The following is an 18,973-nucleotide window of genomic DNA, read 5'->3' on the forward strand; positions in this document are numbered from 1 at the left end:
GAGACCTCCAAATAAAGACTCAGAGGTTATGTCTATATTGCTAATATTTCCAGAAAATATTAATAAAAATAGGTTAAAGGGGAAGACCAAAAATGTTAACGTTATTGGATACAAGCATGTAGGAATGATTCCTCCAATCAATGTTTTGAAAGTTGATCTCTTGAAGATACTTGGAATCCAAGTTACCACCTCCCTTTGTCTCCTTCTTCTGTTACACACCCATTTCCCAGCACTGTTAGCTGATATGCAAATATGAAGGGCACTGCAACTATAACTGGTCTGGGGGAATGTTCCATAGCATAGGTGTGTGAACAATCCAGTCACAGGTTTTCTACAAAGATGGCGCATCACACCAGCATCAGGAAGGAAAGCTGTGTCTGTTTCTACTTACTCCACTAAGTCGCAGAGCTTCTTGGTCTCAACAGGTGGTGGGTAGATGACTTCATCTATATTTCTCCGATTACAATTTGCATAGGCAGTGGAAATGTGGATAAAAGCTTCGAGCTTCTGCATCTGCCGGGCCAGCAGTAAGAGCTGTTGTGTGCCCATGACATTCAGCAGCAGGGCATGTCTAAACAAGGGGAGAGAAAACAAACAAAAGGGGTTCATAGGGGATGAATGTATTAAAACTACATACACTGCAAATCTCTCCTGAGAGGCAAACCTCCACAGTGAGGAAAATAGCACAGCAGAAGAGGAAGCTTAAATGAGATGCAAGAGGCAAAATTAGTTTTCAAACCTGTAGTGCTGGATTCTTCTACTATGGATCCACTACTCTGGTCAAAAACTATAACTCAGGGGTATTTCTACCCAATCCAATGGACTGGAGGCAAAAGTTCCTCTTTAATTTATTATGGAAATTAAAACTGACAGCACCTCCTTGCTGGCATGTTTGCTGAACAACCATTCCGCCTCAAGAAAAATACAAGTATTTAAACAGAAGGACATGAAGTGTTGTTCTTATTTACTTTTTAACTCCATTCAACATTGTCTCATATCTGGTCTTGAAAGACACATGCTATACCAACATGCAAGGGATTCCAGATAAGTATATGGGGCCTTGTCCAAAGCAATGGAACAACACTAGAAGAAGCTGAAGTTACAAGTAATAAAATTAGTGATTCCAAGAGGTTTGGGGGGTGGGGGGGGGGGAGAAAAAGGGTACCAGTGTGAAGGTCCTCCCTGAAACACTCAGGATATGTTCAAGGTGTTCTGGTTGTTTTCTGCATGGGCTCTGACTGATGTGTGGGCTCCCTTTCCCTGAGCTTGCTTGCAGGCTTCATATTAGAAGAAATGTGCACTCCTCCAAGGAGGCAGAGACACTGGGGAAGATGGGGCCAGTTTCAGCAAACTTGTCAGCAGGAGGAGCTTTCAGTTTTTTAGGGGAAAAAGAAGAACTCATTATCAGTTCAGCTGGACTGGACAGAAATACCCATGAGTTATGATTTCTGGCCAAAGTAGTCATCTAAATTCATTTATTTTGCACACACCGCACAATATCACCTAGTCTCTAATTGGAGCAGAGTGAATAATAGGTTTTTCAGCTCACTGACAATTCTGAACAAAACAAAACAAAAAAAAGGTTTTGGAGAAATTAAAATAATTTTTTGAAAAATGTTCAGCAAATAAAAAAGTTGAAAAAAATTTGTTTCAGGTGAAACAAAACGATATGTTCGACTCAAAATGCAATGTTTAATTTTGATTTAAAGCCTTTTACAACTTTTTAAAATATAAGTAAAAGAAATTCTGAATCAAAAAGTAATTTCAAATTGAAAAATCAAAATGTTTAATTTCAAAAATGTAAAACCAAAATATTTCAATATTCCCCCCCTCCTTGATGTGAGCAATTTGATGAAACCAACATGAACTTGCAAAACATTTTTTCAGTGTTGCCAAATACACATTTTTTTTTTAAATAAAAAGTAGTTTTGGCTGAAAAAATTCACCTAGTTCTATCTATAATCTCATTTTAAGGGCTTTGTTTTTGGAATACAAGAACATTCAATCTATCGTGCTATGTTGAATCAACAGTCATGGAATCCACTATCTTGCCCATAGCAGCAACTCACCCCTCATGTTTCAAAGGAAGGCAAAAAATACGTACCACATTTATACAGTGCTCTGGGAGAAATTCCCCCCATCCCTGTGTGAAAAAACCCCTCATATTGAGCGATATGGAGACAATCAATGTAACGTCTCAGAGAGGGATATTATAATTGTCATTAATGAAATTCTTTTGGGGCCTGTATCTATGACCACAATCAGATAATTATCATTATTAAAGTGGGGCTCAAAGGGACCAATCACAATTCAGACCCCATTGTGCTAGGAACTCTTTCATTTATATGTGACAATGAACAAACCAAGTGCTTCTCAAGGAAATCCCCTAAGTAACAGACCACCTTTTTAAAATGCCTCATTATGAAGGCAACATTTTCAAAGCTGGGTGAATATTTTAAAACATTACGGTACCTTGTGATTTGCTATTTAAAATATGCTGCTTCAAAAATATATCATTTCCCTCCTTGAGTTACCTTTAGTGAAAAAGTAGGACCAACAACATTGGCTGTAGAGTCAAAGACAGCGTAGACCCACTTCGCACTCCTTCCGTGTAGCCCTGCCAAAACATCTCAGTCCTGACCCATAGCACCCATCTGCTGTTCCAGTTCTGGAGCCACACCTAACTCTGCCAGTGCACTGCAATCCTAATTTGCAGAACTCCCTTTTATTCTGGTCCTCGGCTCCATGTAGCAATGCCACAGTACCTCAATCTTGATGTGTGTGTGTGTGTGTATGTATTTTTTAAGTTCTGACACACATGATATTTTAGGCAGTCAATAATTTGAGCTCTTTAAATTGTATATCCAATCCAGAATTTATGTGCAGTTTGAAAACATACCTGGAGAATTATTACTGTAATTGTACAAGAAATTACAATAATGGTCTCTCATATTTTGTGTGTCCCAGTAAGAAGCTAAGTTCTACTTAATAAATGCAAACAGCAGAGAACAAGGGACATACTTTAGAGGCTCATCAAAGCGAACTGTTGCTGCACAGTGGAAGACAACATTGACCCGGGACAGGAGCTCCTGCGAGTCCTTGGCGCTGATGGCCAGATTTGGCTGAGTGAGTTCTGCATTAATAGGCTTAATCTTCTCCTGGAAGTTAGGGCAATCTTCCCGGACTCTGTCAAAGACCTAGAAGCACAAACACAATGATCAGCTACTGGATCATGGACTATTGCTATCATTCCTATTGATGACAATAGCACCTTGATTAACCGCCCGTTTGCTATATTTGCATCAGTTGATGAAGCTAACATGACTGAGAATGACTGATACTTCCAGATGTCATAGTGGTAGGAGGTTCTTTATTGGGGCATGTAGGCAGACAAATAATAATGGACCTGATTGTCCCCTCCCATAGAAAAACCTGAGAGAGAGAGAGTGACCTCCCAAAAATTTGAGGGGGGGATGAGTTGATCTGCTGAAGAATGAACAAAGGGTTCTCTCAGCATCCCACGTCTCCTGGGGAATCCACAGGAGGTCCCATGCCTCCGCAGTGGCTCTGCAACTCCCTACATACAATCTGGCTAGCATGGCACCAATGAAGCTGCATTGCCAGGACTTCCTCCACTGGTGGCTGACCCTAGAACCTTATATGAACAGGTAGGGGATGAGGGTAAGGTGTGGAGTGGGAAAGTTAAAGCAGCATTAGGCTCTGTTAGCTTTCCTGCTGATTCTACAAAGAGCTTGAGGGGAGGAGGGAGACAACGTGCACCATCCTACGCCCAGTTCACCCTCTGTCACTGCCTGCCGATTCCCTCTCACAGTTCGTGTATTCCCAGTCCCACAAAGAGACATCCATGATATCTGGAGAAGAGGAGTCAGTACTGGGGAAGTGGCTGACCACTGCCTACCCTTCTGCATGTAGGGGTTCCTCTTCCTGCAGATCTCAGAGACAAGTGGGCTCAGCATAAACTATATTTTGCATTTACATCCTGCTTTCCTAAGACCTCAAAAAGTAGATGCACAAAAACAATATTTTAATTGTCCAAAATCCACCTAAAAATAAGTGAAAAAATGAACAATCCTTTAAACTATACTTTTAAAGTGCTGACAAAATTAGCACCTTTCCCACTCTACAGTTCTGCTCCCTGTGTCTTTGAATAACATGGATTTGCTTGCCTGAGAAAAATGCAGTGTTACAACTGTCAGCAGAGTGAAGATTTGATTCTCCCTTGTGCATCAGGAACAAAATAGCCAACAACTGTAAATCCTAGTTGCAAAATCTTTGTTATTGGTGATGAAGTAAGAGGCAAAGAGAACATGGCTTGATTTTCAGAACTCCACATGAGTTTGCTGGATTAGTAGTTAAAATTGTTTTTTGACTTGCAAATTGGTCAAACTATAAAACTTCTCTTACGGCTTTATACTTCCACCCATTACTGTAGTATCTGAGCACCTTTTGCATAAAATCGATAATAGTGAAGTCTCTAGTGGACTTGATGATGTCTCTGCCCTTTTGGGGTACAGAGAGAATAATGAGAACACCTATGAAATCACAGAGGTATAGCCTAGTGAGATTTCAGAGCAGAACCACACTTCAAGGATCACTTTTTTCCTTGCTTGTTACACTAGAGGTTTTCTGCCCAGTCCAGTGAGGGAGGGTGTGGGGCTATGTTTCTTTCTATTACCATGATCTCTGTTTTGATAGACACTGTCCTACCTGTGACTTGTCCAGTGCTTATGGAAGGGTATGAAGTACTTGATTTAAAATAAACATACACTAAATAAAAAGATGTACAAATATATTAAATTGCAACTAAAGCAAATATTCTGTCATCTGACTAAGGGATGATCATTCTTCTGTTTATTTGGTCAACAAATCCAGATATGCCTCCATGTTTGCAGCAATATAGCAGTGATCAGGATATGATCCACCTTCTCTCTAAAGCAGTGTGTTTGTCTGCTATGTCTCTTTTCTTCGACGTATTGCTGTATGGCCTTAACAAACAAGACGTTCCCAAATGAGCGAGTTAACAAGACAATGGACATAAGGATGATGTTTTATTTTTCCAAATTGTACAGTTACTAGGTATATGTTGGGAGCAGTGCTTTAGCTATGGAAACTGGGTTTACAGCTATAAATCATTCCCAAAGTATGGGTGGTGAAACTACAGCTGTTGGAGGCAGCTGGTGGTGATAAGAACCCGGATGTTGGGGAAAGTGGTTTGGAGGTGACATGGTGGCACAAGAGAAAGAGTTTTGGGACAAGGGCTGCAGGGTGGGGGCGGGTGCAGTAGTGCTCCGCCTGCATGGCTACGTGCGCCTGGATCAAGTCTGCTTAGCGCCCCATGATGCTTATCAGCCGCTCTGTGCTTTGGTGCCGGCGATCCACATTCTGCTGGTGGACCCTCCTTTCACTCTCCCACCACTCCTGCACTTTTTTATTTTCATTAGTTGAATGCTGCATGACTTCATGTAGCATGTCCTCTTTGCTTCTACATGGCCTCTTCCTGATTCTTTGCAGCCTCTCGGCCGGTGATAACACGGACAGCTGAGATCTCAAGGTTGCATCTGTAAAGGCAAAATGCAACACTTAACAGAGGCAGCATTGTTCACACCAGACAGAGCAACGATTCCCCCATACTCAAGGGCAAGCACAGTCTACAAAATACCATAATTTGCCTGTCCCAAAGCAAGTGCACATAACCCACAGGAGCCCCAAAATGGTGAGTAAGCACAAGGTCAAGCGTGACTGATTGTTTCAGGGCCATACTGTCCTCTGGGTTTCTGTGCCTTGGGGAGAGCCAACAGCTGCAGGGGGCCCCTATACTGAACACTGTCCCCACATTTTCCACAGGAGTTCATCCTGGAAGATATCTCGCTACTGAGGGTGACCAGGGAAGCAAGGGAGGGTCTTCTACTGCAATGTGGCTTCCGCCCTGGCCCATATGCAGCTTGCCTGTGTGCAGCAATGGTCCCCCCACCCAACCCGGCACAGTGGCACAGACAAGTTAGCCTTACTGGGATGAGGACAACAGTGGCTCTCCCAAGAAACCTGCGTAAGCACATTGTCCAAGTTCTGGCTGAGACCTTTGAAGAGATCACTGAGGCTGATTACCGCTATGTGAGAGAGCACTTCAACGCCCTATTCCGCATCTAGGCATGCATGCAGCCCTAACCCTCCTTGCTCCAAGAGCCCGCACCAAACAACTTCCTTCCCAAAATAAAAGCTGCTTACCGGGACCCTCCTCATGTGTTTGTCCTTCCCAAAGCACCAGCCACTGCGACTGGCTACCTTCCTCCTGGCTTGAGAACAGCTCCTGGCTGCATGCATCTAGGGATTCCGGGGTGTCTTCCTCCATTGGAGCACCCTCGCTCCCATTTTGCTGCTCCTCCTCCTCCTCCTGCCTTGTTGCACTGGCCTCTGAGGAGTCCATGGTGGTACTTCGCATGCAGGTGGGGTCGCCCCCAAGTATAGCGTCCAGCTCTTTGTAAAAACGGCAGGTCGCGGGGGCAGGACCGGAGTGGCTGTTTGCCTCGCGGGCTTTGTGGTAGGCACTCCCCAGCTCCTTCACTTTAACCCTGCACTGCAGTGCTTCCCGGTCATGGCCCCTTTCCAGCATGGCCCTTGATATCTGCCCAAAGATATCGTAATTCCTGCAGCTGGAGCGCAGCTGGGCCTGGACAGCTTCCTCCCCCCAAACACTGATGAGGTCCAGCACCTTGCCATTGCTCCATACTGGGGATCGTCTGGTGCGTGGAGGCATGGTCACCTGGAAAGATTCGCTGAGAGCACTCCACGCCTGGCTGAGCAAACAGGAAGGGGATTTTCAAAATTCCCAGAGAATTTAAAGGGAGGGTCTGATGGTTGGTCACCTGAGCGCAGGGCAGTAGAGTTCAAAGTGATGACCAGACTGGCTAGAATAGGCATTGTGGGATACTTCTGGTGGCCAATCACAGTGCACTAACAGACCAGGGTGTCCACACTGGCGACGCGGCGCTCCAGCGCTCCCACAGTGTGGAGGGGGAGTGAGCTAGGGCGCCCGGATCTCCTTTATTGTGCTGTAACTCACAAGTGTAGCCAAGCCCTTAATCTGTGAAGATTTAAAAACAAAAAAACACAGCCAACTTCACAGAATCATAGAAGATGAGGGTTGGAAGAGACCTCAGGAGGTCATCTAGTCCAATCTCCTGCTTAAAGCAGGACCAACCCGAACTAAATCTTCCCACCCAGGGCTTTGTCAAGCCAGGCCTTAAAAACCTCTAAGGATGCTGCTTTTTAGCTGGAGAAATGTCTAACATATCCAGTCATTGTATCCTAGGGTTAGGCAATAATTGCATTTTTAAATACTGATTTTCAGTTGAAATCATCATGTTTATCTGATTAAGCTTCACCAGTGATATGAGACTTCAGGACTGTTCAGGCTCCTCCTCTTCACAAGGGATCTTCAAAAGCAAGCAAGGATTTAAAAGGCAGATGTGTCCGTGGGTTATCCAGCTGGAACTACTAAACGTAATACCCAGAGTATGTACAGAGTCAGAGGACTACCCAAAATGGCTGACTCTTTACTGCAGTGAACAGCAGAGAGAAAGAAAAAGAGTGTTCCCCGTGGCCCCCCCGGCTATCTATTTAACTATAGCCACAGGTAAGAAAACCCAGGAAAACTGAGGCTAGTATGTCACAGTTTTAGTGCAAGTTATTTCTTCTTATTGTCATGCGGCATACATTCATCCCTGCACAACAAGGTCACCATAACAGCCACGTACCACTGAAGTCCCACTCCAAATCCTCAAAATAAAGCTTAAGTGGGACTTAAGTGGTGCATAAGCCTTGTGCTGGCCCTCTTCATATGGGTGAGTTTCACTCCAGAATCTGCAGAATTGTTTTTATTCCATACCTCCATAATTCCCTGTTCCAGGACTAGTCAGATCTCTGGGACTAAAATTTATTCCATTTTACATGCTTCACGACAGAGTTGCGTCAGGGATCGTCCCTAATGCAATGCATCAACTGAAAATGTCCGCTGGACGTGTGTTCCTAATGTTTAGTCTCCCTTTCTGTTGTCTAACCCAGGCTTGATCTCACTTTCCCCAAAAGAGAGAGGAAAAAGCAATGTTTTGTTCCTTACGCCCATCCCAGAGGGTGGATATAATTCGTAACCGCTCCTGCCTGTCAAGCTTTTAATTAGAATGATTTCTACATAATTTGATATAAAAGTTAAACAGTTTATTTCAGGTCACCTGCAAAACTGAAAAAGGAACTCATTAGGCAGTTTGAGATGCCGAACATTTAAACTTGTCCTCTTTACTCAGACAAAATTCCCAATCAATTAATATGTTGAAGTAAAGACAACGAGATAGTTCACCGACTTTAAAGGAACACTGTCAAGGCTGGCAGGCCCAACATTTGACCAGTTCTGTTTTCTGACAGCTATTTGCCAAAGGTTGTAGCCTTTTCTTTCAGATGTGGGCCTCACTAATTATCTATACCTTTATCACCAATAGACCGGATAACTGTCATATGCTCCACACAGGTCAGAAGTCCATTCAGAATCTTTAGCTAGAGCAGAAAACAGGGCTCAGTGTGCTTAGCCCTGATTCCCAAAGCAAGCCCATTACATCAGTGCCCCCCGTGGTCTGTACTGGCTGCCAGTTTATCACTAACTGCCATTCAGAGTGCTGTTTTTAGTCCTTAAGGGAGTGATCTTGCGAAGTGCTGAATATTCAGGCCCTGATCCAGCACAGTGTAATCCACTGAGGAGCATGTGTTATAAGTGCTGGTCACAGAGAGTATGAGTTGTTACAGCTCCCACCTATACAGCCATGGCTCTTTAGCTTAAGCTGTAGCAGCTCACACTTTTAGCTCTAAAGGTCGGCCAGCAGAACAACTGTCACAGCAGCACTTTACATGTGCTTAACTTGAAACATATGGGCAGCTAAGCATGTGCTTATGTGACTTGCTGGATCAGGGCCAGAGTGCTTGGCCCATTTCAGGATTCAGCATTAAGTCCTTATATGGTCTGGGGCTTGGCTATGTGGAAGACTGCCTCTCTGCTTCTGTGGTACCAAAGCAGTTGAACAGTCTGAACTACAAGTCTCCTACTTGCACTGGGAGGTACTGGTGTTTTTGGTAAAAAACCCTGAACTGCAATGTGGTCCCTGCTTGGTCTGACAGGCCCTGTGTCTGCAGATCTTGAAGACATACCATTTTATTAAGCTTTTGTGAAGGGAGTAGGGAAGAGTGAAACTTTGAATACTGAAATACCAGAAAGTTGTAAAATTGAAAGAAATTCAGAGAACAGCAACAAAAATGATCTTGAGACTGAAATGTATTATATATGAGGAAAGATTAACAGGATCAAATACATATAGTTTGACCAAACAGAGAATAAGAGGAATAAGGAATCTGTCTACAAGTATTTAAAAGTAAACATCAAGAAGGGGTAAGAATTGTTTAGCATAATCCAAAGGAGCATAATTAAATAATAAAGAAAAACTACATAAGTTAAGCAAAGGAAAATTTAGGCTGAATGTCAAAGCACCACCTAAACAGAACCATTCCTAACAGTGAACTCCATGAGCCTGTAGATAATCTCAGAAAGCAAGTGGTGGAAACCCCCTTTGTTTGGGACATTTAAAAGTAGTCTGGACAACAATCACTGGTATACACACTGAAGGGGACAATCTTGCCATGATAGTATATTTATACTATGCCTCCCTAGTGTTCAGGTCTATATCTAATTTCTATGAAAATGTGGCACTGTTATAAATGGACAAAACTAACCAGCATGTCAAAATTTTAGAAAGATTTACTCAAGTTATAAAAATAGCTCAGCAAGAGCCAGAATGATCCCTGCTCTCTATTTCTGGAGAAAAGAGCTTACCTAATACATCCCAGTTGTGTTTACTGCTGATAAACCCATTCTAATAGTCTGCAAAAACTGTGTGCGCCTGATGCCTACTTTTAGAACTTCCATTATAGCAATATTCTCAATTAATTAGGCAGCTTCCCAACATCAGATCATTAATCTACCATTAATCATTAACATGGCCTATTCTGAGTGAACTGCATTGCTTAGCCAGACAATGTGTGAAAACCATAGCTTGAGCAGTGTTAATCAGGGCTACACTGTTGCCCTTCTCCTCCACCCCCTCTTTGCCTCCTCTTCTCTCCTGAGTGACTTTAACCATGATTTTTCTCAATGTAAATGAGGCATAATTAATCTAATTAGTTAAAAAATGCACTAGGGATTTCCCCGATTATCAGTTAACAAATTACTTCTAATCAGATCCAGATTTACAGCCTTTTCTTAAGTAGAAGCAGTGCAGTGAAAATGCAGTATCCGTGACCAATAACTAGTAAACAAAAGAGCTGATTATTCCAAGGCAAATATTGACAATAGAGATACAGAGATGACAAAACATGAATTCCATTCTGGGTCAGCAGAAGCAAATGTGCCCAAGTAGCTACTCAGCATGTGTTTTTAAATGGATGTTCTTGGGTTGACATTGTATTTAAGCCAATTTCCATGAACTTTGCCTGTTGCCAATGCTTAGCTCTGGAGAGAGCTCTGAATTACACAGCATTTAACAGGAGCTCTGGAAGAACCCTTTCAGATACAACCGTTAATATCTCTGTTTACAAGATTCTATAGAGACAGGAAAGCTTTCCATGGTATGTGATACTATCATGCAGGAAGATATGCAAGGGACAAAGTTTGATGCTTTCATAGTCCGGTGATCCACTTCTCAGGTCACTCACACACCCTTGTAATCTCTAGGCTGTGTATTGGAATGCATTGCCATCAGAACTGATAGCGTGATTGATGATGTTAATGACACTTTCAAAGTGGCGGAGAAATTAGGGTGCGGAGACTGGTTTTCTGTTCTCCAGATGGTAATTAAGAAGCCGCATGTACATAGAAAGTGGAGGTCTAAATATACCGCCATACAACGGATATATGTATGGATATGGACACAACGGACAGAAGTGAAGGCAGAAGAATTCAGAGACAAACAAAAGGTGGGCGGGTACATAAGAATATAAGAATGGCCCTACTGGGTCAGACCAAAGGTCCATCTAGCCCAGTTTTCCGACAGTGGCCAGTGCCAGGTGCCCCAGAGGGAATGAACAGAACAGGCAATCATCAAGTGACCCGTCCCCTGTCACTCATTCCCAGCTTCTGGCAAAGAGAATTTAGGGTATTGTGTCAGGAACATTTTCTAGTGATTTATCCGGACCAGTTGCATAAATAGCCTAAATGATAAAAGTTTCCACCACTTCTCAAAAGAAACTATTCCAAAATCTAAACAGATATTTCCCGTTCTAAGCAGCTTTTCAGAAATTTTCCCAGACTAAAATTTCCTTCACATAATTTCCATCAATTACCCTTGTTATACCCCAAGGTTTCAAATGAATGAGGAGAAAAGTCAAAAGGGAGTCAGCAGTGACCAGAGAGGTGGAATGGGGAGTGGGCAATTATCAGAATTTTATACCTCTTTCCTCTTCCCTTTCTACTTCAATCTCTTTGAAGAATGAGAATTGATTACTGTAGCCTTAGTTTGCCTAATTACAAATGTTATTGTCATAAAGTTATCCAGCCACACTATTTAAGCCTGGCTCTCCACTCCCATTGACTCAATAACAGCTCTTTGCAGCTTCAGTAACAGACCTTGCTTGGATGCCAAGAAAGCTAAGCAGCAGCTGATGGGCCCCGAAAGACTAAACAGCCAGGCACACAAGCCATACCAAACACAGATAGCTGCTTCTTTGAAATAGTTAAACTATGACTGTGTCTGCTTTTATTTTTAAGTGGCCATTATGATTTAAGTAATTTAAGTTCCTTTTCAAGGCACCTGATATGGGTAGGAAAACTAAAAAAAAAAAATCTGAGCTGTTTAGTATATCTTTTCTTGTTCTGCACCACATAACTCTGAGCTCAAAAGAGCCTGAAGGCTGGATCTCAGCTCTCAGGAACTCTCCCCTCCCTGACCTATTGTGACCTCATCTTCAATGCACACACAACAGGGAGCCCCCTTTGGAAGCACTGGTTGCTCCTTAATTGGCTGGGAAAGAGAGGTCACTACAGCCCACAACTTTCCATTATGAGGGACAAAGAGAACAGATTTGTTTTTCACACCTTTTTAGCAGTTCTTTAGGGATAAAGTGCAAGGCCACAGCAATGCTATTCAGACAGCAATCTGGAGCCTTCAAGGATTAAATGAACAGCAAAAGGACCAAGAGAGATTTTATCAGAAGGCACCAAAGGCAACAAGAGGACTAATAAATGCACAGTGCAACAACGAGGGCAGAGGAAATAAACATTGTAGATACAAAATAAGGAGTTGTATCTAAGCATCCAAATCCATTTAATTAAAGTGAGATTTTCTAGTTTCCTTAATATTGTCCTGTTTCAGATTTGTTTCATCATATACTAGAGATGGCACTGTTGAGAGTTTGTAGAAATCTTTCAATTTTTGATGAAAGTTTGAAATTTTAAAAAAACAAACCAAAATCTGGACAATTTTGAACAACATTTTAGCTAAATTTACCTACATTTTTCATTGAACTACAGAGGTTGTTGAAAAATTTCAAAGTCCAAAATAAAAACAGGTAAATATTTTAAAAAATACTTTGCAACACTTTTTTTTCCTGACCAGCTCCAGTGCTATCATCTTTGATAAAACCTCCACTATGAATCTGCATGTCTGAAGTACATCAGTCAACATGCTGTGACCATGGTTGCTCGAGGGGCTATACTGAGAATGCTCAATCAGGGCAAACTGCAAAGAATGGGGCTGACGATCCCCCCAAATCGGTGGTTTATTCTAGAATTAGATTCACCAAGCCAGTCACAAAACAGCTTCTTCAATACCTTACTGGTTACCAAGAAGCTAAAACACAGCTCCCTTAAAACAATCCAGTCTGGGGCTCCCATCTAGACAGCCCAGGCTAATATAGTGAGAGTTACTTAAAACCTTATTCACCATATATAAAGTTCTACCAATCCCAAGAGACTGGATACATTACCCACCAGGTCAATGAATATTTCAGATCTTACCCAAATACACGTTTAGAGACATTTCTTATTAACTAATTTAAGATTTGTTAAAAAAAGAAAATTATTATTGTGGTTTAAAGATCATATTATATACAGATATGAATAAAGTTCTTAAGTCAGTTTCATAACAGAGATGGTAAGACTGCTGGTCCTTCCAGAAACAATTCAATAGGTTATAGTCCAATAGACAGTCCATGTGTAGAGGGACAATCCTGGAGACCTCTGTCTTGTGACTTGAACTTCCCCTGACAAAGTTTAAGCAGATCTAAGATAAAACAGGATCAGCTTCCTTTATAGTTCTCTAGCAGGCTGATAGCCTCTTGACAGCAGACATCAGAGCAGGCATTCCTTGGATGAAGAACAGGTAATATACATTGTTGCTCTGAAATAAATCTCTATTTCCTACGCACACACTGGTAACTAGTTGCCTTCATTAGCAGAAGGTGATTAACCATTCAAATGGTTCACAGGCAGTTTACTACAAACTTAAAAGAGAAATAAAGACAATGATACTATTACACCACAAGTTTCAACTAAACATTAATATCCCCTTTTGCTCTCTGAATCAGTAGAATATAGTAATGAAACATTACAGACAAAAACCGAAATTTAGCATCTACAGGTTAATTAGATCACATTGTTAAAATCCAAAAATATATAGGTAAACACAGACAAACAAAATTAGTATCTACTTCTGATTCTCTGATAGTACAGGCTTATATTTCAGGAACTCTATTCTACTTAATATGGCTTTGCTAACTATCTACAAGAAATAGCCCTCTTTACCATTTCTGTACTTTCCTAATATATCCTGAAAGCTTGATTTTACTTCAACCAGCCTGCCAGGCTGCTTAACCTTCGCTGGCTCAGCATCACACATACACTTATGTTTTCATGTAACCGAGCTACTGTATAATGTCATGTATGGTGTCAAGGTTCCTTCCCCATTCTGAACTCTAGGGTACAGATGTGGGGACCTGCATGAAAACCCCCCTAAGCTTATTTTTACCAGCTTAGGTTAAAACTTCCCCAAGGTACAAACTATTTTACCTTTTGCCCTTGGACTTAAGACGCTTGGTGGTGGCAGCAATAAGCAAATATATAACAGGGAAAGAGCTCACTTGGAAACGTCTTTCCCCCCAAAATCCTCCCCAAACCCTACACCCCCTTTCCTGGGGAAGGCTTGATAAAAATCCTCAGCTATTTGCATAGGTGAACACAGACCCAAACCTTTGGATTTTAAGAACAATGAAAAAAGCAATCAGGTTCTTAAAAGAAGAATTTTAATTGAAGAAAAAAAGTAAAAGAATCACCTCTGTAAAATCAGGATGGTAAACACCTTACAGGGTAATCAGATTCAAAACACAGAGAATCCCTCTAGGCAAAACCTTAACTTACAAAAAGACACAAAACAGGAATATTCATTCCGTTCAACACAGCTTATTTTATCAGCCATTTAAACAAAACAGAATCTAACACATATCTAGCTAGATTACTTACTAAGTTCTAAGACTCCATTCCTTTTCTGTTCCCGGCAAAAGCATCACACAGCCAGAGAGAGCCTTTGTTTCCCCCCACCCCGCCTCCAGCTTTGAAAGTATCTTTTCTCCTCATTGGTCATTTTGGTCAGGTGCCAGCAAGGTTATCTTAGCTTCTTAACCCTTTACAGGTGAAAGGATTTTTCCTCTGGCCAGGAGGGATTTTAAAGGTGTTTACCCTTCCCTTTATATTTATGATATATGGTTACTGCAAGGAAAGTGTTGTCTCAGTATTGGAAAGGAAGGCATTCATGAGAGGATCTTTTTCTTAGGAAGTTGTCAATAATATGAAAAGATCTGAGAACCAGTGGCCTACCTAGTATCAAGTCATTCTTTTGTGCCAAAATCCTAAACAAGCAAGAAAGTATAGAATTACCATTAATCCTTGATTCACATCCAAGAAGCAGGCAGCTTAGGGAATTTATAACCTCTTTAAGAAGATAGAACCATCTGTCAAAATAGGGCCAGCTACTTACAATGCAGGGTGGCTCTAAGCATAGTTTTACCAGGGACCAACTGCAGTCACTACCTAAGATTATGGGCAAGTCCTTGGAAGCACCTACAGACATACTTCAGAAATGGTCCTGAATCAAATCTCTGAGTGTGAATCCAACATCCATAGTCACAGCTCAAAATTCTCCCCCTGAATCCAAACTCCCTGTACACTGGGAAAGCTAGAATCGTGTTCTGCAGATGAAGCCCCATGTTTGTGAGTGTTGAGATCTTTTGGTTTTGCCCATATCAGACACAGTGGATAGGATTCGCCTCTCGCTTGCACTGGTGTAAATCCGGAATAACCCCATTGAAATCAACAGAATTGCACGATCGAAATGAAAGGAAAATTCAGCCCATGAAGTTCAGATTCAGATCCAGAGTTTTGGGTTATGGCTCCTGTCTAGTGGTGTGAATTGTAACACACACTAAAGTGTTGAACTGTAAACTGCCCTGTATAGACTTTGCTAGCATAAATTAAAAGGTACTTAGATTGCATTAACGTGGTCCATAGGCCTGGTATGTGTGGCCAGTTACTGGTCAGATGTGGTTGTCGTTCCTGTAAATGAGCCTAGATATTTTGAGAAGTGAAATATACATTTTTAATGAATATCAAGAAAGTCCTATCAAGTGTCCTGCATCTGGAATCAATTTTTAAGGCAGGTCCTAAAGATCTCACTTGGGTAATACAGGAGTTTGTTGTGTATTTCAGAGAGACATTTACAAGCTTCACTTATTAGCTTTGGAGCTCTCATTCCTTTTAATTGTCAAAACTAAGCCATTCTGTCAAAAGCATTGCTGATCAGGGAAACTGCCATATAAGACTTGTTTCAAATTGACATGCAGTCTCCGTAGATGAATGAACTTTTAAAAAGTATATTCATTAAAGGAAAAGTTAGTTCCCTCTGCAATTAATTTTAAGCATACATCCCCATGAAGGAAACCACAAAGGAGAAAACACTTGCAATGGCATTCATGGATTCTATGTGTCTCCCAATGCCAGACCTCACTGATTAATTATACTCATCCATCCAGTTCATGCAGGGTATAAGAGTGAGCATGTGTTGAGGGGGATAGGGAATTTGCTAATTAAGCTTTGAGTGAATGGGTCGCTTGCCAATGAGTCAGCAAAACAAGCAAAATTTTCAACAAATGGTTGAACACAAAAATGTTGCTTGTACCCAAAAATCTGCTGAAGCCATCTGTGAGTGGGGATTACTAATAATGAGTCTCAGCACATGGCACCAGACCTACCAGGTTATGAATACTTAAATGCATTAATCTGCTGCTGAAAAATCCTCCAAGGAGGGGGAAAAAAAATTACCTATATTGAAATTCTTGGACACACACACACACACACACACGTAAAATTAGGTGGTGGTTATAACTACTGAATCATTATCTTTTCCAAAGCTCCACTTGCAACAAACTTTATATCTAGATTATGGATTAATTTATGACACTTGCCACTCATCTGTATATTACACAAATATATATATATTAGAGCCAGCCCTGAGGTGATGATGAGTTTTCCAGGTCTCCAGAATACTTACTTACTATCTGTAATCTATAGATAACAAAGCACTTTGCACAGGCTGGTAAGTGTGTTTTACATCTTTAGACGGTCAACCCTTCAGTGCAGGGATTGTCTCTTTTCTATGTTTGTAGAGCTCCCAGCACAATGGAACCCCAATTCCAATTAGGGATTTTGGGCACCACCAGCATATAAATATTTACTACTAACAACAACGGATACTGAAAATAAAGCACCCAGAGGTTAATTTAGTTGACCAAGGTGACACAGTGAATTTCAGTGAGAGAGAGCCCCTGGAGCAGGACCCTGACTCCCAGAGCTGTGCCCTGTCCATCACTAGGACAGACTTCTTCCCTGTGACAAGGCTATATTGTTGGCAGATGCGATCGTCACTGACTGATCCACCAGTACCATAAGATTTGAGTTTTTTCTGAAACCATACCACAATGTCACTCCATGTGACCGGGGGAGCCTTGTGGGCAGCTGGGCCATCTGACTGTGTAGGGAAAGTAAACAGGTGTGACCCAGTGTCTAATAAATTGTGATGGCGGCCACAAAACAAAGTTAACCCCATAGCAAAAAGTCCTAAAGATAAGTGAATTAGAAATCTGCAAAATAAGATACCAGACAAACACACCAATAATGCTCTCCTCTCATGTGGCATCTTTCATTTTCAAAGCACAATGCAGTATTTACTGTTTCTCACTAGGCATCTGTAAGGTGGATAAGGGTCATCACCATTTAAACAGAAATAAAACTGAAGGCAGAGCGGTTTAAGTGTTTTGCCCAGTGCCAAAAAAGAAGTCTGTGTGAGAGCAGAGATTACACCCAGGAATTCTTAGTTCCTATTTGTGAGCTTTGACCACTATACCATGCCACTCTCTGCCTTTTTCTTGTGCAACCACAGTGGAGAGGTACAATGTTACAAAAGCTATTTGAGGAAATCTACAGCATATTCCAAATGAGAGGGGGATTAAGGTTGGTCACCACTCACGTAATGAATGTCATTTAGTGCTTTGTTGGTGCAAACAGAAGCTGTGAATGCCACCTAATACATTCCCTCAGCTCCACTTGCTGTGCACAGCAAGATGCAATATAGGTCTAAAAGCAAAGGAGTCTGAATTATCATTGACTGTAGTTGCCAATCCCCTGCTGTCATCTATTCTTGCCTGAATGCATGTCTACAACTCCTGTGACTGTATGTGTGGGTGTTGCGCACACACATAGTCTGCCTAATGAATGTATTCAGGCTGGAAATGCTGCAAGAACAACAGCCCTATAAAAAGAACAGGAGGACTTGTGGCACCTTAGAGACGAACAAATTGATTTGAGTGTAAGCTTTCGTGAGCTACAGCTCGCTTCATCGGATGCATTCAGTGGATGCTGTAGCTCATGAAAGCTTATGCTCAAATCAATTGGTTAGTCTCTAAGGTGCCACAAATCCTCCTTTTCTTTTTGCGAATACAGACTAACACGGCTGTTACTCTGAAAACAGTCCTGTAGTAATTCCTACTCTTTCATTTATACATGTATTTCATTTGGGATCAAATACAAGTGGGTTCAGATACTTGTTTCCACAAATATACATACAGACTGCCACGTCTGGACTGAGTGTATATGAACATTAATGTGCTGAAAAATAGCGATTAAATGTTTTCATTGAAAGTGTTTGTAACTTGACACCTTAAGAGGAACATAGGGGTTGAGTGGAGTGATAATTTCCTCCTGACAATGAACACTATATGGTGGGTTGATTCCCTGGGAAACAATGGCGGGCAGGTTTGAAGTCTCCTCTGCCAGTAGTAGCAGCTCCGCTCTAATCTCACTGTCAGTCCATTATACTCAGTGCGGTTGTGGCAGTTTGCCTATCCTCTGAAGCAAGGGGGGAGGTGGAGGAGGAAATAGTGCCGAAGATCAGAGGAAACTTACTAAAAGAAGGACATGCTGTCTTGTTGCCTGATGGATATATCCCCACACAGCTTTCCTGGTCTACGTCCTTCATTACAGGTTCAGAAGAAGGAAGAAGAGGGATGGCTGTGGAATGTGAAAATCCTGGGCAGCATGCAGGTTGCTAGCCTCAGAGCCAAGAAAAGCAGTAGCTCAGTTTATTCATTATTATTTGTATTGTGGCAGCATCTAGGAGTCCCCGTCACAGAGCAGGACCCCATTGTTCTAGGGGCTGTACAAACACAGAACAAAATGATGGTCCCTGACCCAAAGAGCTTACAGTCTGAGTAACATCAACTTAAGTCTGAGACTGGGGGATCCTCTCAGATATATCCATTTCTTTGTACTCGATCACATTGCTCAGAACAGATGATCAGTTTAGGATCTGATTTT

The 18,973-nt window shown here is 41.7% G+C and overlaps 1 protein-coding gene across 10 annotated transcripts in view; it reads right to left on the minus strand.

Moving 5' to 3' along the window:
- FAR2 (fatty acyl-CoA reductase 2) overlaps positions 1-18,973 on the minus strand; it is a 219,332-nt gene that overhangs the window by 74,475 nt on the left and 125,884 nt on the right. For all 10 annotated transcript variants that reach the window (XM_074935921.1, XM_074935950.1, XM_074935990.1 and 7 more), the window contains 2 exons: positions 3,022-3,197; positions 392-571 (listed from right to left, as the gene is read on the minus strand). In XM_074935921.1, the coding sequence (XP_074792022.1) occupies positions 392-571; positions 3,022-3,197 (356 nt within the window). The remainder of the gene's footprint in view (positions 1-391; positions 572-3,021; positions 3,198-18,973) is intronic.

This window comes from Natator depressus, chromosome 1 (genome assembly GCF_965152275.1).
Source record: "Natator depressus isolate rNatDep1 chromosome 1, rNatDep2.hap1, whole genome shotgun sequence".
Classification (NCBI taxonomy): Eukaryota; Metazoa; Chordata; order Testudines; family Cheloniidae; genus Natator; species Natator depressus.